A 23,720-nucleotide genomic window follows, 5' to 3' on the forward strand; every position below is an offset into this window, starting at 1 on the left:
GCTCGATAAACGACTTCAATTATTAATAATGATCAGAGTTGTTTTAGATTAATTTCCCGTCGACCAGCTAATCGATCTGCACTAATTGTCACCATGATCATTATGGCAGCTAGAAGCTTAGTAATCTCAATAATACTAAGAAATGAACAGGAATTAATTGTATCCACGAATTAAGGAAAAAGGATAAATGAAGCTCTAGTTTTAGCCAATCAAATGTCTCCATTTGATTGTTTTCCTAAACCTCTTCGGACGCCATATTGAACTGCGATGGACATTTGGTCCATTTTGTCAGACTCCATCCATAACCTCAACAATTAACTGATCAATGGAAAATGTAACTGGCAGATCAATTGATAATAAAAATTAATCGTTACTGTGTTTGTGAGACAAGGGGGGGGGGTTACTTCAGACTGTGTGGCCTAGTGTATTCCCGTCAGACAATTTGTCCATTCATGAGGTAACATTATTACAGCCCGGCTCATACTGCAGTGAATAAAGACTAGAGGCGTCCGCCTGGGATTTGACTGTGAAACATGAGAAACAGAATAGAGAGACAAAGAGAGGGAGAGAGATAGAGAGAGAGAGAGAGAGAGGGGGGGAGATGAATAGAAAAATTGATCGAGAGAGTTTAAAGAGGCTGCTTTTTATGTAAAGGATCATAGAGGAATACTGTAGCTGGTTTCCATATTAAGCGCCTGTCTGTGGTGAAGCATGGGGGGGGGGGGGATTCCTCACTTTCTTCACTTTTATAACTTGCATCATTTTCACTCATACACTCCCACTAACAGTTCCTCCATTCAGTTCCACTGGCTCTAGCTATCAAGGCTGGGTGGATTGTAAAATGGCTGACTGGAGCTGGAGCTGTAGACGAAGGCGTTCAACACGTTGGCAGGGAGGGGAAAGGCTCAGTGTGTGTGCGTGCGTGTGTGTGTGTGTGTGATGACTGTCTAGACAGATCGCCCATGTGACGCAAAAATGTGCCCGAGGCCTGAAGCCAAAGCAAGTTGGGAAGGAACCTGTTCTTATCTCTCTCTCTCTCCGTCTGTGTGTGTACGTATGTGTGTGTGTGTGTGTCTGTGTGTGACTCTGGCATGACTAGTCTGGCTGATCCTTATCACTGTGCTTGTCTAGCTCGGCTGTTTTCTCGTTGTGTTTGGAAAGACGGAGGAACAGGTGTGTGTGTGTGTGTATGTGTCTGAGGGGAGGCACAAACAGACACACAGTTACATGTTGTCTTTGCGCGACCTTTTTTTTTATTTCTGTCTCTACTTCCCTGTTTCCCTGTGTCACCTGTTTGTCTTACTGTCCACCTGTCGGACCTGTCCTCGTCTGTGTCCTGCTGTTAGTTAAGGAATATGTCAAGTCTGGGCCGAACAAGACAAGTGGTTGTGGCCTCTTGTCTTGAAACGATTGAGTAATATCTCATTTTTGGGACTTTTTTAACTTTTATTCCTTTATACACAACAACTGAAGATCTAAGTATTCCCCTCGGGTAACAAGTCAAGAACTGAACATCTACATTCTCTTTTCAGTGTTGAGTTAATGAGAGTACTTAAAACCTCCACTTTTGCCCGCCTGCTTCCCCTGTGGGCTTTTATTGATTTGGCCGCTAAAACAAAGTGCAGCTCATTGGCTTAAGACGTCCATATCAAGAACTCTAGTGTCTGCGTGGGGGTCGGTGCGATATATAATATATATATACCCACGTCCCAAAGAAAGACACAAGGTCTATAAGTCAGATCTTAACTGCGAGCAAAAGACGACATGAACTTTGGAGCCTCGAAGCTTCAATATCTTGTTGTTGCATGGTTTGTCCAGGAAGTATATATATCTGCGTATCTGTAGCTTGATCTTTGACACAGTTGACGACCGCAGCAGAGCAGGATGTGGTTTAGAAACAGACAGGGCGTGACTGGCTGTCTCTGAGCGTCTGTGTATGTGTGTTCCTATTTCCCCGTGTGTGTGTGTGTGAGGGCGCATGAAAAGCACCCAAATAAAGGCTGTTTCACTTCCTCCTCCTGCGCGAGGCGAAATGAGAATGAGCTGCATTACTCCATCCTCATCTGCTGCCTGCCGCTCTCCTTTGCCCTCTGCCTCCGCTTCTTGAATGCCAGGCGCATGAATGGCTCAGGAGGGGTTGGGAGGAGGAGAAGGAAGAGGGGGACCAGGGAGGATGGGTGGGTGGCACAGTTATTCTTTTTGAACCCCTCTGTTTCTGCCCCCGTGAACGAGACCGTGGTGATCGCCAGGGGTTTGGTTCAGTTTTCATACACGACCACTGACGCCAGCGTTTCATCACATGTGAAGACAACAGTGTTAATGTTTAAGGGCACACAAGGGATCTTAAATAGACTTTAATAACACACACACACCATTACCCTCCAACACAGGCCGCCTGCTCTGGGATGAAAGGTCAGAATAAGGCTTGCACACCCTTTATTGTGCCCTAGATAAGATTTGCCATCAGGCTTGTTGAGACATGTTTTGTGTGTGTGTGTGTGTGTGTGTGTGTGTGTGTGTGTGTGTGTGTGTGTGTGTGTGTGTGTGTGTGTGTGTGTGTGTGTGTGTGTGTGTGTGTGTGTGTGTGTGTGTGTGTGTGTGTGTGTGTGTGTGTGTGTGTGTGTGTGTGTGTGTGTGTGTGTGTGTGTGTGTGTGTGACCATGTGTTTTAAATCCAGGGCAGGGTTTCACAGTTATTTCTGTATGATATCCTCTGAAAAATCTATTCATGTTTCCTGCTGAAAACAACACACTGATACCTTAAATGATATAAGGGCTGCATCTAATGATGATTTAATTTATTTTTTAGCTGTTTTGTCTCTTAAAATTTCCAAATATCCTGATAAAAAAAGATAAAAGCCGTTAAAATAAAATATTTGATTAATTAAACTCTTTTTGTGTCTCCAAAATGTTCTCAAAGAGTGTTATGTTCCATTTATGAATAGTTGTGAGGGAGTTTCTTTTCACTGATCACTCTGCTGAATGTGTTTCATTTTGCTCCTACATTTTTAAAACTAAGATTTGCTGAATGGAAAATGCATCACTTCAATGTGTGTATGTGTGTGTGTGTGTGTGTGTGTGTGTGAGTGTGGTGCGGGGCATGCCTTGTATGCGTTTTATTATACATGTATGGAGACAGGATGTGTATTTATAGCCGAGAGTAAATGTGTGTGTGTCTATGCACGCACTGAGACGGCAGTCATCTGGAGTGTCCACGTGACTGAAGTGGAGACGGAGAGGGGAGGAAGAAGAGAGCTTGACCTCGGACTTGTTTGCAGTCTGCGTGGCAGTGTGTGTGTTTGTGTGTGTGTGTGTGTGTGTGCGTCTACCTTCAGCTTCGATACATATAAATCACACCAAAAGTCGACTAACAGATAAAACAGTCTTGTGAGCTCGGACCATTAGAGACTGGCAGGAGCTGAAAGAGACGTTCTTACATCGTCTGAAGTTTTCACCTGAAAAATAAATTAAGTCTGAAACCAGCTCTTCTTTGATCATATGATGGCGCTTTCACTAATTATGAACATTAGGAAATCAAATGCTCAGAGCAGTGACAAACATAATGTAAAGCTTAAAGCAACACATTTTTGTTTTGTCTACTGTTAATAGAAGCTTGCGTGTGAATGTCTGCCTCCTTTTCGATTGGCCCGTTAATGTAAACATCCAGCTATGAAGAGAGGCAACACGTGTTTGTGTTGTAAATAAGATGTTAGTGCTTTACACAGGGAAACGCAGATGGAGCTCTTTGTATAAACACAAGGCTGCTGCTGAATTGCCGTCACTTTCCGCCTTTGTCCAGCATGTACGGTATGGTAACGTATGGTCACGCATGTCTGCGTTTATGAGTGGCTGCTTGTTATTGTCGGATTTAACAGCACTCGGGCAACACAGACACAAGGAGAAAAACACTTTCTGCTCCATTAATGCATCGGCTGGAGAAAACGTCATGTGTGCTAATGGTCGGGGGAACCTAACCGAGGCTCCAGAAATGGGTCACAAAGTTCACATGTCCGTGTGTGTCATGTAGCTGTGTGTGTGTGTGTGTGTGTGTGTGTGTGTGTGTGTGTGTGTGTGTGTGTGTGTGTGTGTGTGTGTGTGTGTGTGTGTGTGTGTGTGTGTGTGTGTGTGTGTGTGTGTGTGTGTGTGTGTGTGTGTGTGTGTGTGTGTGTGTGTGTGTGTGTGTGTGTGTGTGTGTATCTGCAGCGGCAGGCAGACTGCTGGTGATTAGGAACAACAGGGCAGAGTTCAGCTGAGCGAGTGTGTGGAATGCTAATCCACATTGTCATAAGGCGAGCTTCAGCCTGACAAAGGACTGGAGACATTGTGGGGTTAGGGGGACTGTTTGTGTGTGTGTGTGTGTGTGTGCTTGTGTGCGTAAGTGGTAGCGCACATGTGTTTGTGTGTCGCAGAGGCAACCCACATAAGAGAGGTGGTTCATTACTGCAGATTAGGCCTCAGTCACAGCATGGTGTGCGTTAATAAAGCACATTGGGGGGTGGGGAGGTGGAATGGACGAGAGAGAGAGATGGGCAGGAAAAACAGTTGTGTGAGAGTGTGCAAGCGTTTGCACCCGCACACATTCATTAAGGAATAGAGAGAGTGGAGCAGCAGGAATAACGAACGGGGGTGGGTGGGTGGGCGTTAAACTGTCAACTGTCAGGTAAGCAGGAATTACAGGGGGAGACATAGGCAGCCATTAGTGGAACACACATGTATGGTCCATATGTACACATACACATACACACGCACATACACACAGTCCCACCTTTTAATGAGCTGTCAGTCCTCTCACCAACACAACATCTGCAGCTGTGGGGTCAAGCACATGAAAAGACCCCTGGACGACCTGGTGGTAATGTCTCGGTTTGGCCTCTGTCTGTGTTTGTCTCTCACACATACACTTGTGCAGGGGAGAGGGACACATTGGAGCGTTGGTGTGCACACAGGGCGATACACACTGACACACACACACACATTCAGACAACCTTGATATTGGAGGCGATCCAGCTGACAAGGGTCCAGCTCACCTCCGCCACACCACTGCAGTGGGTTTATTGTTTCTGTCAATTTCTCCTCTCTCTCCGTCCCCTCCTTCCCTGTGTCTGCCCCGTCCCATAACTGTCTCCCCCTCTTCCTCCTCCCCACCTCCCTCTCTCTCTCCCCTCTGTGCTGCAGTGCTGCCTTCTGGTAGAAAAAAAAAGGAAAAAACACCAACCACAAGCGCTCAGAAGCAGACAGGCCCCCTTCTGTACACACACACACACTCGCAGAGACACACACCTGGCTACGCATATGGCTGGAGCCTTTTACATTTGCATGCACGTGCTCATTCTTCTATGCCCTTGTAAATGTGGGACTTTCCCCCACGTACAGTACACATGAATTCACACGCTCACAAGTCAGTAGTTGTACAGAAACAGAAACATGTGCAGAGAATCTTTCAGTCTGTGAAATATGGCCCGTGGTGAAATATAGAAAACAGAGGAATGCAGCAAATCCTCACATTTTAGGAGCAGCTACCAGTGAATATTTGGTTTTATTATGTTTTTATTAACGGTAGAGAAACTTTGTCTGTGTGGATGTGTGTTGTGCATGTTTTGTGTGTGGTGATTTTAGGAGATAACATGAACACTAGGTGGGTGATACCACGTTGCCACAATAATGTGTTCTGTCTGTGGCTGTTTATCTGTCTCTTAGAATGTATAGCACAGATGAAAATCCTTTAGTTCCGGTGATGAAATGCTGTCTGTTATTCACTGTCCAGCTGTGTGTGTGTGTGTGTGTGTGTGTGTGTGTGTGTGTGTGTGTGTGTGTGTGTGTGTGTGTGTGTGTGTGTGTGTGTGTGTGTGTGTGTGTGTGTGTGTGTGTGTGTGTGTGTGTGTGTGTGTGTGTGTGTGTGTGTGCAGTCATTTTACCAGCTTTTAAAGGCTAGTAAGTCAATTATTGATGCTTTCTACAACCTCTATCCCTCTTTCTCCCTCCGTTCGGCTCTCCGCCTTTGCACTTTTCTCCTCATTGGAATCCCTCTCTTCCTCTGCCCTCTTAACTCCTGCATCCCCCTTTCCACTCCCACGTTCTCTCTCTCCTCTCTACACCCCCCTTCTCTATCACTTGTCTTTCTGTTGCCGTGTTCTACCTGGCTGTTCATGTTGCGACTTGGTTCCTCTGGTGCCTGTGCTACATGTTAGTTTGGTTGTGTGTGTGTGTGTGTGTGTGTGTGTGTGTGTGTGTGCGTGCGTGCGTGCGTGCGTGCGTGCGTGCGTGCGTGCGTGCGTGCGTGCGTGCGTGCGTGCGTGCGTGCGTGCGTGCGTGCGTGCGTGCGTGCGTGCGTGCGTGCGTGCGTGCGTGCGTGCGTGCGTGCGTGCGTGCGTGCGTGCGTGCGTGCGTGCGTGCGTGCGTGCGTGCGTGCGTGCGTGCGTGCGTGCGTGCGTGCGTGCGTGCGTGCGTGCGTGCGTGCGTGCGTGCGTGCGTGCGTGCGTGCGTGCGTGCGTGCGTGCGTGCGTGCGTGCGTGCGTGCGTGCGTGCGTGTACGCTAACTGCAGGCAGCATGTGTGTAGTGTCAGGCCTGTCTGCCACAGATAAGCATCACCTACATCAGCTCGTGGCCTCTCGCTGAGCGCGTGCCCTGGATTTGAAAAAAAAAACACACACATTCAGCCACAAACAGTCGCACGCAGCACCAACAGTATTTATTCAAACACACATGGCTCCCGGGGTACGAAGGTGACACAATTAATTATAAAAACAGTCAACGCTCCCATACATAGATGCATCTTCACGAGAACGGGACTCCGAATACGCCTCGTGTGTAACGATGAATCACACGCACACAAGCACTTAATGACAGGCCATGTAGTAGCCATGTTGACTTATCAGCACAGCTTCTCTTGTGTTTTATTCATAGAGCTTCCTCTCTCAGTCTCCTTCAGTCGCTGCTCTTTACTTCTCCGTCTCCTGCCACTTTCCTCCTCTCAGATACTGTCTCACGGCCGTCTCACGCTGTATCCGTCCCCATTTGTCTTCATTTTCTACCTCTTGGATGTCATTTGTCTCTATTTCCTATTGTTTTAATTCCATTCGTCTCCATCCTGCCCCCCTTTTGTAACCGTGGTGCCTTCCCCCACCCCACCCCCCCTCCAATTCCTTCCTCTCGTTCCCATTCTGCCCTGACAAGACTGTGCATCATTTTAATTGTTCACCGTATTCTTACCAATGTCTCCTGTGCTACCTCCTTACTGTCAGGTTGGATTGTGTTTTTCCATCTGTTTAACCCCCCCTCTCTCTCTCTCTGTGTGTGTTTCAGAAGGCTGTGGAGGAGGAGGAGAGCCAGGTGAGGAAATCCTCAGCAGACCTGTGCTCACCCAGTGGCAAGATGGCCAATGCCTACCCTGCGAGAAAGGTCAGTCTTCAGCCCCCCCCCACACACACATCCATCCATCAGTCTCTCCATCCCCTCCTCTACCCCCCTCCCCTCCTCTACACACAGGTCAGCTCTCAGGGTCACCACCCCTGCCCCTGCTGACAGACACACACCCTGTTCACCCATTCATAGCGGCACACTTCTGCTCTCTGACCGGCCAAGAAAACACACACACACACACACAGACGGAGGCTGAAAAGGCTCTGCCCTCTCCCACCCCCCCAGCCCCTTTCACTTCACACACACACACACACACACACACACACACACACACACACACACACACACACACACACACACACACACACACACACACACACACACACACACACACACACGCGCACACACTGACTTTACATTCACACATGAGGAAAGAAGCTCTTCATCGTGATTGTGATCAGGATCTTTTTTCTGCAACACACACACACACACACACACACACACACACACACTCTCTCATCTGATGCCTGATGGATGATCCCTGATCCACATGTATGCATGCATATATTAGCTTTATTAGATTATGACACTGACAGTGCCATGTGCAGTACAGCACATTCCCATCTCCTCCTGCTGTTTCTCTCTCCATGGAGTCATGAGTATGCATGTGTGTGTGTGTGTGTGTGTGTGCGTGGCCATGCATCTGATTGCCATTGTGATAATTCACCCATTCAACTGAAAAATTGTATGCAAAGATCAATAAAAGTAGATGGATGAGCTGTCATTGTGCGTCTTTGCGGCTGCAACACAAAAGCTGAAAAAGACAATATGTTGCTGTGTTGTATCATATTTATATGCGTGTGTTTTTTGTTTTCCACAGGGAAAAACATCTCCACCTGCTTTGGTCTTCAACAGTCTTTTCTCGGATATTAAGGAGGAGCCAGAACACCCCATCCCGGTCCATCCCAGGTACTACATCATATTAACCTTGATTAAACAGCCCCAATACACCATCTGAAGGTTTACATTTGTTTTTTTAATAAAGGATGGATGTGCAGGTTATTAAATAGGAAAAAAGACCAGCACATTTCCCCATAGTCTTAACTGAAATCCACAGGACGGACATAATGTTTTGTCTGACATTCAAATACATTTTCAGTTGATCAACTTATTGGTTGAATAACTAATTGTTTGACCTGATTAATCTTTTAGTGTATGGATTGTTAGAAACAGTGACAAAATAATTTACGACTGTTTATCTTGTCATAACATTATCACATATTCAATTTACGTTTTAGATATGAAAAATAAGTGAAAATAATTACCTGATTATCAAAACAGATGTTGATTATTTATAGAACTTCACAGATTTTGTTGTCAGAATAGGATTTTTCAACAGTCGGTTGGTCTCTAAGTGATATAATGAGATTGTTGTTTAAAGTCAGTCTGGATTTAGAAGTGTGTTTTCCAGGAGAACATTAAAAGCTCTAGTTTCTTTAAACGGTGCATTATGAGGATGTAACTGTGCCAGACTGTGTGGTTGTGTTAGTTGCCAAGTCACGCCAGGTTTCATTTTGACTTTCTATCAGTTTCTTTCTTAGTAAATGTATTTCCCATCCAACACTTTTTTGCTCAGTTCCCTCTTTGTCCTCTGTCCTTCATCACATGAGCTTCTCATCTCCATCCCTCCTCCTCCTCGGGTCCTCTTTCCCTCCCTCCCTCCCTCCCTCCCTCCCTCCCTCCCTCCTTCCCTCCCCAGACCACACCAGTCTGTGTTTGGGCATGGTGCTCTGATAGCTCACACAGTAATCTGACCCAGATTAAAAGGTGGAATTAGATGGTTTATGGCGCCATAGCTCCACATGACTGCTTGACATACTGACCATGGGCCAGACTAAATGGCAGGATTTAGATTTCTGGTCACCTCCGGTATGACCGGATGGCTACTCATCTCAAACCAGTCGTGGCTTGCACAGAGCGGTTCGGAGCATGTGTTTCTGCATTGCAGCTTCAGTAATAATGAAACGTCTTGCTAGACATCCACAGCACTTAACGTCCTATTTGTACCAACATCCATTAGCACCACACATGTCAAATAGGAGCCATGCTTACATTATTCAATCACATCTTTGGCGTTTCATGTGAATGAGTTTCAGATCGTCACTCAGGCGAACAGGCAGCGCTTCTTTCCATCCAGAGCAGAGGGAGCAGGGCTGACTGGGTTGGTTGGTAGTGCTGTAGTTTTTCCGGCAGAGCCCCACTGAGCTGTCATGCTTAACCTAGTTCACAGCTCCAGCCTCAGCTCTGTCTGGAGGGGACTGCTGTGGGGGGAGGGGTTCAAAGCTTCTCTTCTTCTCTTCTTCTCCTCTTCCTCCTCCTTCCTTCCCACCATGCAGCTAGGAATGGACAGATAGTCCTTGCTCAGTGGCTTCAGTGCATCTCCAGGCACTATCTCTCTCTCAGTTGTACCCACTACCTGGACATGTGTGATAAGCTGAAGGTGTGTTTAGGCTGATACCCTGTAAACACATGATAAGAAATATCCATATTCCGCACACCGTGTTTCCAGCTCTTGTCTTCAGACGCTGCACTTACTTTAGGCTAAACCCTTCACAGACGTAACTCTTTTATTGCTCCGTTTCCGAGTTTTCCCCTGATGAGTTATTGCAGTCATATTTGTTGCTTAATGTACATCGGCATTGTAAAGTCCATACCTCGTAACGTTTTATGGTCTTTACTGCAAACTCGCAGAAGTATGTGAAAGGTGACACTGCTCCCATCATGACTGGAAAAACCAAGTCCGTACGTTATCAGCAGGCTACCCCACCTTTGTGTGATGAAGGGAAGCCGGGTCTTTAAAAAAAAATGACGTTTCAGCTATTGCACGTTCAGTATCTTGTGTAAAAACTGTAAAGATTTATCTACGTGTTAAACCAGTTCGGTGTTTAAACGTCTTTTCTTTATCTGCTTCTCTCTCCCAGTTACTACCTGTACACGTACGATAAGATGGTGGCTCCCAACGTGTCCATGCAGCGGGAGGCGGAGATGAGCCAGGAGATGCTCGGAGCGCTGCTGAAACACCACTACAGCCGCCGAGCGCTGGGCCACGACGAGCCGCCCATGGGTCAGTCCTGATACACACACTCCTAAACAGAGACACACACACAGAGAGACACTTATGCCCTTCCATACTCATCCCAAACCCATACACAGGGTTCCCGCGGGGTCTTAAAAAGTCTTAAAAGGTCTTCAATTTAATAATCGAAATTTTAGGCCTTAAAAAGTCTTAAAAAGGTCTTAAATTTAATTTGGCCAGAGCTGAGAAGTTAGAGGTTTTTTAGTGTTCGATGGGATGTTTAATTTCCTTCTCTGGACATGTTTTATGGAACATCCTTTTATTTCAATTTATTTCAGCATGTTTAATGCATGTTTAATGCATGTTTAAAGCATGTTTAAAGCTTGTTTGACTTGTGTATTGTTATTGTTCTTATGTTGAATGGGTATAAATTTACTTTGTAAGTAATTCTGTGACTTATTTCTTCTTTCATAGTAATTTTCCTTCATACTTTTTGCCAGTATGGTCGTGAAAAAGGTCTTAAACCCTATTCAAAGTGGTCTTAAAGAGGTCTTAAAAAGTCTTAAATTTATCTTGTTAAAACCTGTAGGAACCCTGCATACACTAAACCATAGAAATGCAGACTCCATATCAAAATGACGCGATAAAATCAAATTAGATCTGAGCTTTTTGATTTCCAGCCTTCCTTGACATAGAGTTGTCGAGAAACACTCACAAAAGCACTGAGCGATGGCGTCTGACCCAGTTCCAAACCTTTCAATTTGTATATTATACTAAAACGCGACGCTCTAAAATAGAAAAACACTAATTACCAAATCCTTTCTTGCTTGACATTCCGGTGAAAGTAGAAGCAACAACCCACTCTGTGCGATTATGTCCATTCATGTAAGAAAGTGAAAAGAGCAGAGCAGAAAATAGGTGAGAGGGCGGGAAAATTACCCCCTATTTATCCATTAAATCATTGGCTTTGGAACTACAGTGGTTATGTAGCTAGATTTCCTGGTGTGAGGTGACAAGTAAAATCCTCTTAGTGTGAAAACATCACAATGAATGTGATTGAGGATATTTTTTAAATCTAACGTAGAAGAAAAACTAGCTTATAAATATATATATATAGGGGAGGGGGTGTGAGTTAAGTTGTTTCTTTTAAAACCAGAAATTTACAAATTAATCCAATAATAAATGATGAACAATGTGTAAAATAATGAGCTCAAATAGTAACAGTACTGAAACGATAACACATATTTATTCAGGGTATGGAAGTTCATCCTTCACTTTGGAGCCTGACAAAAGATGTTAACCCTGTGTGTGTTTGTGTTGTAATGTACATTCCGACCGCACACACACACAAACATGGCTGACACATGTCGACTACAGATACATCACGCATGCACACGCAGAGACATGACCGGAAGAGACATGCAGATCATGTACATCTAGCACAGTGGAAGAGCTGACACGTGCTTACTGTAAACATACAACCACCGCCAACACACACACCCACACACACACAAACACACATGCTTAACATTGCAGCCTGCAGCGACACACATAATCATGCATTGACCTTCACATAAAGACTCTAGGGAAACCTCACGATTGAGCAAGAGGGGTGAAAAGACAGTGACCTCCTCTCTGTACTGTGTGTGTGTGTGTGTGTGTGTGTGTTTTTATGTGCACATTAAAGTGTGTATATTAAAGCTGCATCAATAAGAGGTGTGGAGAAGGAGAGAGAGGGTGAATCACAGCAGTAGTGTTCGTCTGCCATTATTACGCCACGTCTGACTGCCAGGCTCTCTCTCTATCTCTCTCTCTCTATCTCCATCTTTCTCTCTCTCTTTTCCTAGCTGCTGTCTCCACTTCCTCTTCCATCCTTCCATCCATCCATCCATCCATCCATCCCTGCCTCTTTCTTCTCTGGCTGCCTTGATCACCACCTCCCTCTCAGTCTGCTGTCACTTCCCCCATCTCCTCCTCCTCATACGCCTCCTTCTCCCCCTCATCATCATCATCATCATCATCATTATCCTCCTCCTCCTCCTCTTCTTTCTCTTTTTTCCTCTCCCAGTCTATCTGTGCGCCTTTCACTTTTTCTGCTGTGCACCCCCCTCTCCTGTTTTTTTTTCTCCGTTTGATCCACAACCAAATGACTCACTCCTGCTATTTGTTTGCTTCTACTATCATGCGCGTGCGTGTGTGTACGTGCGTGTGTGTGCTTTGCAGATCATGTATGCGAGTCTGTGTTTGTTAGTGTGTGTATGCACATACGAAAGCCACCTTCAGTCAGTAAATGAGTGTCCTCTCCAGTGCCAGACAGGCTGTGTACAGAGCATGCTGTTTCCTGTCACACACACACACACACATACTGTATGAATACATTATTCTGGTAAACAACCCACTGTTCTCGCGCTCTCTCTCTCTCTCTCTGACACTATTTCTGCTTCTCTCTCTCTGTCTGTGAGCTCACTGGCCGACACATGCCTGGCTGCAGCATCTGTGCACGTGTCCTTGTGTTTGGAAGTGTGACACGACCCGTTTGATCCGTTACTCGTGATGTGAACCTTGAAGGCCACAGTGAGGAAACAAGTCAGAGTTTGAAGGAGCTCGTACAGAACAGAGCAGCTCCCACACAAGACCCTTTATTCCTTTCTTTTCTCTCTCTCTGTGTCTGAAGGACGCACACACACACACAGAATAGGTGGGTGAGTGTGTGTGTTAAAGCTGAAAAAGAGGTGTGAGCTTCTGTGAGCTTGTGCGAGGGTGTTACTAAACGTAGGCGGTAGTGCGCGCCAGCTCGGCTCGCACTTCCTGTCTTTCAACCACCTCCTATTCTTTTTGTATTTCTTATTTATGTATTTTTTTTAAACTCCTTCCTCCATCCTCCTCTTCCTCCCTCCTCAGATCTTCACGCGTCGCCCCCTGTCGCTGCTGGCGCCGAGGAGGCCAAATCCCAACATGCCGCTGCTGCCTCGGCCACCGAGCGGGAATGCCAAGCCCCGGCAGTTTCCATGGAGACAAGCAGCCCGAGCTGCAAGAAAGCCTCCCACACCCCCGCCCACACCCCTCCTCCTCATCCTCCTCCTCCACCTCCTCCTCCTGCGTCGTTGTTGACGCCGGTATCGGAAGTAGTGGCTAAAGACACTAGCTCTGCCCCAAGCGGCGCTGCAGTGGTGGTGGGGGGGCTGGAGGACGACAAGGACAGGATTGTTGTGGAGATCATGCAGATGTACAGCAGGCAGCAGGACAAGCTGAACTCCACCCTGCACAAGCAGCTGCAGCTGGAATTGGTGAGTTGGTGGCTGGAAAGAAAAAAGATAAATGAGCCCAAGATAAACTAGACCCTGACTGTCCTGTTAGAAGTGTCCTTGATGTGGAGGTGGAGGTGATGTTCACCTCCCACCGACCCCTTCATGTAGGGACCAGATGGTTCTACCATGTGTAAAACAAGTCAGAACCACAGTTAATCTAAAAAACACGGTTTCACTAATTCTAACATATTGTTTTGTTATTAAAACACTTAAGTTCAGATTCAGTTTGGACATATGGAATGTGAAACCCTCTATTCAAGCCCCTTGGGGTATTATGACACGTCTCCACGTGGAGGGGCAGAACTGTAAAGCAATTTCCCCTACAGAGGTCAGTGAAGTATCACATGATTGTTATTATTTCCCTTGACTTAGTCTTTGTGCCTTCAGGAGCTGGAGGCGGTACGCGGGGGCGAGGCAGCGAGGTTACGGGAGCTGAGCGCCGAGCAGCGGGAGCTCCGCAGCGAGCTGGAGGCGGTGCACAGCGAGCAGGCGCGGCAGCTCAACCAGGCCCGCCAGGAGCAGCTGGAGCTGGAGACCCGTCTGGAGCAGCTCCGACAGCAGGCCTGCGCCTGCGAAATGGGGGTGCAGCGCCAACAAGAGGCCCACTACACCGCACAGGTACGGGCTGAGAGGAGAACCGACCCTGGCGTCAGGAACAGTCTGAATGATGCAGTACACACACTGGCTTGCATCACTTAACACTTGATCTCAGATGGTACAGTCCTACGCTTCCGTTGGAATCACATTCAAAGAAAAGGGGCGTCAGTGCAGCTGCAGCTCACTGTGTTTTTCTACTTGTTTACAAAGCATTTAAATTAAGTTAATGCACTTCAGATTTTCACCGTGAACATATAGGAAATTGCCCTTTTAATCCTTGATCCTCGATCGTTCCCAAAATTGCATATCAGCACTCTCTCTCTCTCTTTAAATATATTCCCACCAGATAGCAGCCAAAAAACATTCTCACGTAGTCGTCTCCCACATGTTTCCTCTGACAGCAGCAGAGAATGTTTTCTACCCAAACTCTGAGACTCAAGGTTTGGACAAGCTGTTTCTGTGATTAAGTGTTTCCTGACAGAATCATTTTGTGTGCATGTACGTTCTGTGTGAGTCCAAAGCGTGACTACACACACACACACACACACACACACACACACACACACACACACACACACACACACACACACACACACACACACACACACACACACACACACACACACACACACACACACACACACACACACACACACACACACACACACACACACACACACACACACACACACACACACACACACACATTCAAGGCCTTTGTTTAGGTTTCCACTAGACCTAATCTTGAGATAGATTATGTTATGTTGGCCTGAGCTCAGAGCTGCACTATCCCCCCCCCCTCCCTCCTGTCTGCCATTGAAGCTCCGGCTCCTCCTGCCCCCCCGCTCCCCTTAGCTTCAACACCAGGCTGGGTGCCAGTTTTCATGAGACTGATACGAGCTGTTTCAGTAAAAACTTAAACAAGTCATTTGTAATGCAATATATTTCAAAGTGACTGGTGTCATGGCACCTTCGACGCTTTCTTTTGTGTCTTCGAGGTTGGTAAATACATTTTCTAGTCTTTACATAATTTAAGAATCTTCAAAATAACAAATGGCAATGACTTGTGGGGCAACCGCAAGTTGGTGGTGACAGTGAGCTGCTTCAAACAAGGTTAAGTCTGAGTTTATATCTGACCATCAAAAAGTGACCAGTGAGGACTGAGAGAGCAGGAGGACCAGAGGGTTAACGTCTTCTCTGCGTTTGGACACACAACATATAGTGCGACACGTGTAGATAACCTATCTGCTGCACTTTGCACAGTCTGTTGTGATAACAAACTACTCTTGCAGCTTTTATCTCTACGTCTGTACGTTGTGTTGGCTCTGTTTTGTGAACACACTTGATTGTTGTTTCTAGTGTTAAGCTGCAACAATTAGTCGATACTTATAATAAGCTCAAACTCATAATAAAATTATATTTAAAATATTATAATTAATTAAAATGTGATAAAAGTCTAGTTGTTTTATTTGCAGCTTTTGGTGAATTCGGAGCTTCATGTCTTCTTCAGTGATTTTTAACTAAATATCTTTGTAATTTGTAAAATTGTTTTGACTTTTTCACAATTCCCTGACATTTTAGAGACCACATTTTAAAAGTAAGGGTTATAGTTTGAGAATTATGTCAATCATACATCATCATATTTAAGATTAAGAGTTTTGCGCTGTGGGACGTTCTCAGTTTCATTTTGTGTAGTTAATGTGTGAGAACAAACACAATGACCTCCTTGCTATACTTGATACTGTACTAGACAATTTGTCAAAACATCGTCTCCTTGTCTGTGTCTTCAGTTGTCGGAGCTCCGTCAGCGGCTGGAGCGGGCGGAGGCCGATCGCCAGGAGCTGCAGGAGGAGCTGCGCCGGGAGCGGGAGGCTCGGGAGAAGCTGGAGCGCACCATCGCCCAACTCCGGCAGCAGATGGCCCGGTCTGGCACTGTGGGAGGCAGCCCCTCTCCTCCTCTCACCCCTTCCACCGGACCCCCTAGCGCCCACTCCCCGCCCTCCTCCTCCTCTCCTCCCTCCATCTCGGAGGCCCCAGCGTCTGGCCAAAAGTAACTGCCACCCCTCCGGGCGCCTCCTTCCCTCCCTCATTCCTCTCCGCCATCACCCACCAACTCTACAGACACAAACAAATCAGCCTGAAGCCGAACGGAGCTTCACATCTCCTCGGGCTGGTTTTTGAAGTTGTGCATCTCATTCTCCTCCCTTTATTATTTCAGTGTAGGACTGACTTTTGTTTTTGTAATTTAACATCACTTAAAAGAAAAGTTTTATGGTGTGTTTTTTTTTTTTTATTACTCTTTCTTTTGCTTCCTCTCTTCTCTTAAAACAGTATTTAAAGATTTTTGGGCATGTATGATTTAATTTATAGTTTTTACTGAACAAACCGCTGCTTCACAGACAGGAGTCGGGTCGAGTGGAGACCGACTCAACCATCACTATATTTTTTCCATCCTCACCTTGTCACCCTCCTCATCCCTTCCCCTCTCGCTTGCTCTGGATTCAGGAGCCAATGACTTTGAGACTTCAGCTCAGACACGGATGCTTGGCTCAGCTCCCCACGGACGTGTCACCTCACTGATACTACCTGGCACAGCAGCCGGTGCCCACGGACACAAAATGGCGCCTGGACGTGTGCCTCCTCCGTGTTTCTGTACCTTCAGCCCAGATGCTCAAGTACCAGCGAATGCAGGAAACTGCACGGACATTTCAAAAAAACGTGTTTTTTTTGGGGGTCCTTAAAAAAAACAAAGAAAGAAAAATATAACGTGTTAAAAATATCAAATCTATATGGAGGAGAAAAACCTTTACTGTACACAAAAAGACATTAAGCAGATGTTGTAATAAAAATATGCCAGTAGTGACACTGAACTTGAAATGAGTGTGTTGAGTGTGACGCCCACGAGGTAAGAAGCGCTCCGACGGTCTGGCCTGGGCCCCAGCTGCCCCACACACAGACCCACTCCCACTGCACTCAGCCCGGCAGCACCTGGACTCTCCTGCTGTAGACCAAACAGTCTGTCGGTTGAGCCACCAGCTGCCCAGTGTCTCCTCTAACACCCCCCCCCCCCCCCACCCTCACAGCACCCCACTCACTAGAGACCTCACACCTTCCATCGCTGTGTGCTGGGGCCAGTGCCCTCTACTGGGACACTCCTCAACACTGTGGTTTTCACCCACTTTGGCCTAGACAGGAAACACTGTGCTCTTCTCAGGCTTGGCATGAACCAGCTCACGAGCGGTGTTGTGCACTTCATGTGCTCTCCTCCTCCAGAGTCTCCTGGGAAAGGAATGCGTCTGGACACGGGGGCAGGGGGAGCCGCCGCTGGAGCTTTTATAAGACAGAAGAAAGGCCGAGTGCTCACATGTGCAGTAGCTGCGCTGTGTTACAATAATACATACGACATCCCCACATGCGTGCACACTCGAGTGTGTTAGGGCAGCGCAGGCATTCAGGCCGAACAATGGTCCCAGCGTTCCCAGCAGATGATCAAAGCTCCAGCGGGTCCCTGTTCTCTGGGCTTCCTCTGCTTTCTCAATCATTTGACTTCATTGTTAGCAGACGGGGTTTTCTCCCCACCCCTGTTTGTCAGAATGTGGGTCGCAGGTGAAAGCAGTTAGTCCAGGATGGTTTGGGCCCTGCTTCACGTTAATCTGCCTGGCTGAACAAACAGCACCGGGAAGGGGTAGGGGAGGACCGAGGGGAGCGCTGGGGGGGGACTGGTGCTCTCTCCCCCCTTCGGCAGGCTGGGTGGCCCGGACGCCAGGGGGGACAGAGGGAGCCCGGGTTTTTTTTTTGTTCTGTGCCGCCAGAATGGGGGCAGCTGTTGTTGTCTGGGGGCCCTCTGCCCACCCTCGGGTGAGACTGTACAGGACCCCCCCCCCATCTCTCAACGCCACTTCCCCTCCTCTCCCACAGAACCGACCATCACTCACTCACTCTCACTCACCCGTCCATCCGTCTCCAGTGCCAGATCAGCTGGGGGTGTGCAGTGTTTTGTAGAAGCCCAGGGGAGCGAGCAGACATCCAGCCAGAGGAAGAGAGGACTTTTATTGTGTCAGTTGCCAGGCAAAAGCGCTTTTTATTGCCACTGAGGAAATCCCTGTAAGCGAGTGGGTGTGTGTGTGTGTGTGTGTGTGTGCGTGTGTAAATAATTGTTTAAAAAGAGAAGGGGATCGGCCTCGGCTAAACTCTGAGCTTTTTTATGCATCTGCTCTAAATGCAAATTGATAGACATTCCACTGTGCTCCATCCTGTTCAATGCAGATTTTCTTACACAGCTTCCCTTTACAATAACAGATCTCAAAGACTGGGCCGGGTACAGTTGTGGTTTGTTGATGGTCACGAGTGCAGGTGCAGGTGCAAGCCAGTTGAATCGAACCCCATGCCGCAGATGTACACTCTACTGTTGTTCCATTTAAACCTTTATTGAAATTATGAAAGAAAATATTTAACGTATTAACTAAAGATTTATATTCACTTTGTAAATACAGTAGTCATTAATATATTAACTGTTCTTATAAGAATAATCTTCAAAAGGTTATATAAATTGGACCAGAAGTTGGGCTCCAGACGGCCTAAATGTTTTTTGCTTTCTTTTTTAAAAAAGTGATCTTTGCAGATAACTGAATTGACTTTGGTCGAGTGGATGTGTGGGGGGGGGGGGGGAGACACGCATGGTTTACTGAGACATGACGCAGGACAAAGGCTTAATAGGAAAAATAATACTTTGTTACACATGTTCCCCCTTTGCTGAAAACTTATGCATTTGTTGTTGTGGATTTTCATCTTTGACGGACTGTTGAACTTGTAATGTAACAAGCTTTTTTATCCACTTTGTCAAAAAAAAAACTCCCCTGAGCGAAATTCAAACTATTTGTTTAAGAAAAATCATTTTTGGGGAAAAGAAAAACTAAATTCTTATTTTTTTTATTTTTTTTTGCATGTTTGCTTCCCCTCATGTTTAGTGTCACTAGGCCTCTCTATCAATCAGTTTATTGTGAAAAAAAAATTCCCCCAATGTAAGACACAAAATATTGAGATGGCTCATATGCATGAACATTGAATATGTGCAAGTTTTGTCATTATTGATCCAGAGGCTAAATATAAAGTCAGTCAGATTATGAAAAACAAGAAATGTAGCCTAATTCGGAAATATTACACTGTGTGTGTGTGTGCGTGTGCGTGTGTGTGTGTGAGAGAGTGAGAGAGGAGCTCCCACGTCTGACTGAAACAAGGCAGCTTTGAAAAGGGAAAGAGAGAAACTTGCTCCTGTAGCTCTGGATGTGTCGTTTTGTTTTTCTGATTTGAGATCATATATCCTCGTCTGAAAAGATGATCAGTATTAGTTTTTCTTTTTGACTTAATTACCTCTTCAGCAGAACAATGAAAAGAAAAAAAACCGAATCATTTGAATTCATCACGTTTGCAAATACCTAATATGTAGTTTTTCTTTCTGTGTAATTAGCATTTTATACACAAGGGGGCGATGTTTATCTTTCTCTAATTGTGCTCTGTAATGAGAAAAGGACTAAGTGAGCGTGGAGAGAGAGAGAGAGAGAGAGAGAGAGTCTCCTGTAACATGGCGTCCTGGGCCTTTTTGCATTTTGCAGTGTTAAGAGAACTTGGATTCAGCTTTGTACAGAATTTTTACAGGTGTGAATTTTTGCCCAATCAAGTAAAAAAGGAGGAAGACAGAGCCAGGCTTTACCACAAAAACATATTTTAATACAAACACTGGTAAGCAGATCCCAGTTGAACTGTTGTAGGTGGTTTGCTTTGTAGTTGGGTGTTTAATTTTCAGCCAGTAGTTATTCTGCGCCGCTGTGGGAGGAGTCTGCAGTGCAGGGCTGCGTTGTTGATTGGTCGCACAGATCACTGGCTACGAAAGAATATTATGATTTCATGTCCACACATCCTGTTATAGATATTAAAAAAAAAATATTTATGGCTTTGCTAAATAAGATCCCTCTTCCCCCTCGATGCTGTTCTTAAAAATGAATCGCAGTGTCCGTGTATGACCATTGCATACGTTGCCAATACTACAGTGTGATGAGACTTTTGTTCTTGCATGAATCGAGACACTGTTCTCCTACCTCATGTTGTGATATAAAAAAAATTTTTTGTAAGCAGAAGACACTGCATCTCTAACTGTTTATCATCATTGATATTTACTAGTAAATGACATACCTGTAAATGCTTTTAGCTAATACCTCAGTTGTATCTAGTGTTTGTTTTTTTCTGTTTTTGCCCTTCCCTGATTTCAGATCTTGTAAATATGCCCTGTATAGACAATGAACTTGGATCAAATTCAAGTAAAGTTCTGTAGTGTCGAACCTGTGTTGTCTTTTGCCTTCTTCACCGTCCTTGGAACGGGCTTGTTCTCTCCTCTGGCTCCAGATACTCGGGAGGTCACATGAACAACATAAACATGCGCAGAGACGATCAGTTGATCAACAAATTCAATTTAATTCATTAGAAAGCTTAAAAAATGTAAACAAGCATATCAAAAAATCATCCCGAACTATTTATAACATTGAGGTTTATGTGAAATCCAGTTTCGTGCAGATTAATCAATAATGATGATTTAACTTTTGATGAACTCATTTATAGGCGACTTAAAAACAACACCCCAACACCAGATCACGTGAATTTGTATGTAAATCTGGATTATAATTCTTTCATCAACACAAACCAGACACACAGTTTTAGCATCAGAGTGATTAACACATTCTGAGAATATCATTATCTCCGATGCCTATGCAACAAAAAACCTGCTTAGAAATTAGGAAATTAAACAAACGGTCTGAAACTACTTGAGAATCACCACATTCTAAAAACTTCTTCAGTATCAAATTGACACAGGGACAGTGTCGCCAACTGATAGTAAGACATCCTGATTTTCCTAATTGTAAATAAATATAGGCTCAATAAAATGAGGTTTATATTGTAAACATATAAGCAATATACTGTATTTTCCTTTGGTCCCGAAATCCATATCTTATTAATTCTCTTAAGATTTGATAGAAATCCCTGCAATAGTGCTTGAGATGTTTGAGTCTATAAGTGTTGGACTGACTGACAGCATCACATGACTCCTTCTCCACAAACAACATATTTTCTCACATTCAGGTTCATCTAATCATCTAAAATTTAATTTCTTCTAACATGTGTGCTACATTAAATTACTGAGTGCCGTCATGTTCTGTCCTCTGCAACCAAGTTAAATTTAATCCTCCACTCACAGACGCTGTCAGCGGGAACTGCTGCCAAGCCCTGTGCGAGCCGCGGGGCTGGACAGGCTACACACAGGCCGAGTGTGATCAGAAAGCTGTTGAGGAAGCAGAGCCAGGCAACGTTCAGACCCAGGTATGAGGGTATTCCCACGGGTAGCAGGAGGAACACGGCCAGAAAAATCAGCAGAGGGGCCCATGTGCTCAGAAATATACTCAGGACCTGGCAAACAATGTTTCCCCTGGTGGGAGTTCTGCTCTGGTTTGTAATTTGGTTCTTCTCAGGAGGGTTTTCTAATAATGTAGAGCTGCAAACAGCATGAAGCACAGAGCAGGCCAGAGTCAAGGAGAGCAGCGTGACGACCTGCAGGATCTGAGGGGTGTGGAAAACCCAGCACTGGTTAATTTGGTGGTAAGCCAAGTCCTCCAGGACAGGATTGAAGTCAGACAGCAGGAAGACGTAGAGAACAGTGAGGGTCCACAGGAGGACAGTCACAAATGAGTGGACGATCCCTTTCACCCCCGAGGAGGTCGCTGGCAGAGAGACGGTGCAGAAATGGTCCAAACTGGCCACCAGCACGACGGGCCACTGCAGGAGGCTTTCGACCTGTCCGAGGATTTGAACCAGCAAACACGTGTGGTATCTGGTCAGCTGCAAGCCCAAGAAGAAGAGGGGGCCATCAGTGTGGATATGAATGGTGGCAAAGATGAGGGTCACGGCCGTGTCCACGACGGACAGGGACACGCTGAAAACTCCCACGAAGCTTCTGCAGATGTGGCTCCTCTGGCGAAACACCAGGGCCCAGTTGATCAGACATTTCCCTGCCAGTCCGAGCAAGATGGAGAGGATGGAGATGTTCATGCTGTGTCGTGTGGGTGGAGGTTTTAACCAGATGTGCACTGGTGACTGTCGACCATCATGGACACTCTGCTGGGGGATGGTATATCTGAATCATAAGAAAAAAATCATGCAAGTATTTATCTATGATTTTCAACCATAAACTGAATCTAGGGCTGCGTTGTAGCACTGACGGGCCCGAGCACATGCAATTTGAAGCCTGTTGCGGTCGGTGGAGAGAGCGATCGATGACCAAGCGCCATTAAAGCAAACTGGCAACAAATAATTATTTGCTTAATGAATCCTTTGAAGGGTTCCTTTAAAGCAGCCAAGAGCAGTTCATCAAAGTTTAAAACATGTCACTTCCTGTAGCCAGTAGGTGGCGCTGTAATGATGAGTCAATATTAGGTTGCAAAATTCCGGGAATATTAAAAGTCAGAAACTTTCCATGGGAATTAACGGGAATTAACGGAAATATACAGGAATTAACGGGAATTAACGGAAATAAACTGGAAATGTTGTGGGTAATTTATACTAACTGTATTTACCTTGTCATATAAAGACATAAAATATAAACATTTTGTTGTGTCATAGGCTGATTTGAGCCCTGAGGAAACTTTGGGCACTTGACTATATGCTTCTGCATCGTTGTGTCATTCTTAACATAGGTCTTTGCACAGTATTTGCAAATGTACACAGCCTTTCCTTCTACATTGGATGGAGTGAAATGTCTCCACACATGAGATGCTCACGTGGCATTGTTCTGTAGAATAAGATGAGAAAAAAGTTTGGAAAAAAACACTAATGCAATGCCAGAGATACAAATAGTTAGCCAAACAATTGGAATAGTCTGTAAAAATATTTTACAATTGATGGATAAATTAATGGAAATAGGCTAGATGAACAGATGAACAATCCTCAATCAGCCTGCTAATATATTTTCCCGAGTAATATCATCGAAACGTACCTGACTAGTCCTGCACACTACAGCAGGCCTTAATAGTGCTGTAGGCTTAATATTCCCGTGGAAAGTTTCCGGAAAGTTTCCGGAAATGATCAGGGCGGGACTGTGAATGTGTGAATGAGGTTTGAGGCTGAAAGAACAATGAACAGAGAAGTTTTAATAAATCCCTCTTTTTTGGCGAATCATCAAAATGTCACACCACGCCACGGTCACAACGTGTGATGAAATCATTAATACCGAGGTAGTTTATATCTCCATCTTGTTGAGATGACATTCACAGAAGTTGGAGTTGATCTAATGAAAGCCCAAGGACAAGTTCATCAGACTTATTTGTTTGTCATGAAAA

General features: G+C 45.5%; 2 protein-coding genes across 2 annotated transcripts in view; one reads left to right on the forward strand and one right to left on the reverse strand.

Annotated features, from left to right (window-relative positions):
* skila (SKI-like proto-oncogene a) overlaps window positions 1-17,210 on the forward strand; it is a 28,862-nt gene extending 11,652 nt beyond the window's left edge. The window contains exons 2-7 of the mRNA XM_061084117.1: window positions 7,303-7,398; window positions 8,240-8,328; window positions 10,341-10,483; window positions 13,337-13,722; window positions 14,131-14,361; window positions 16,131-17,210. Of these exons, the coding sequence (XP_060940100.1) occupies window positions 7,303-7,398; window positions 8,240-8,328; window positions 10,341-10,483; window positions 13,337-13,722; window positions 14,131-14,361; window positions 16,131-16,394 (1,209 nt within the window). The 3' untranslated portion in view covers window positions 16,395-17,210. The remainder of the gene's footprint in view (window positions 1-7,302; window positions 7,399-8,239; window positions 8,329-10,340; window positions 10,484-13,336; window positions 13,723-14,130; window positions 14,362-16,130) is intronic.
* A 4,327-nt stretch (window positions 17,211-21,537) lies between these two features.
* Window positions 21,538-22,434, reverse strand: gpr160 (G protein-coupled receptor 160). The gene has a single exon (XM_061083764.1). The coding sequence runs from the start codon at window positions 22,432-22,434 to the stop codon at window positions 21,538-21,540; it is 897 nt and encodes a 298-aa protein (XP_060939747.1).
* Between the last annotated feature and the right edge of the window lie 1,286 nt (window positions 22,435-23,720).

This window comes from Limanda limanda, chromosome 13, assembly GCF_963576545.1.
Source record: "Limanda limanda chromosome 13, fLimLim1.1, whole genome shotgun sequence".
Lineage (NCBI taxonomy): Eukaryota > Metazoa > Chordata > Actinopteri > Pleuronectiformes > Pleuronectidae > Limanda > Limanda limanda.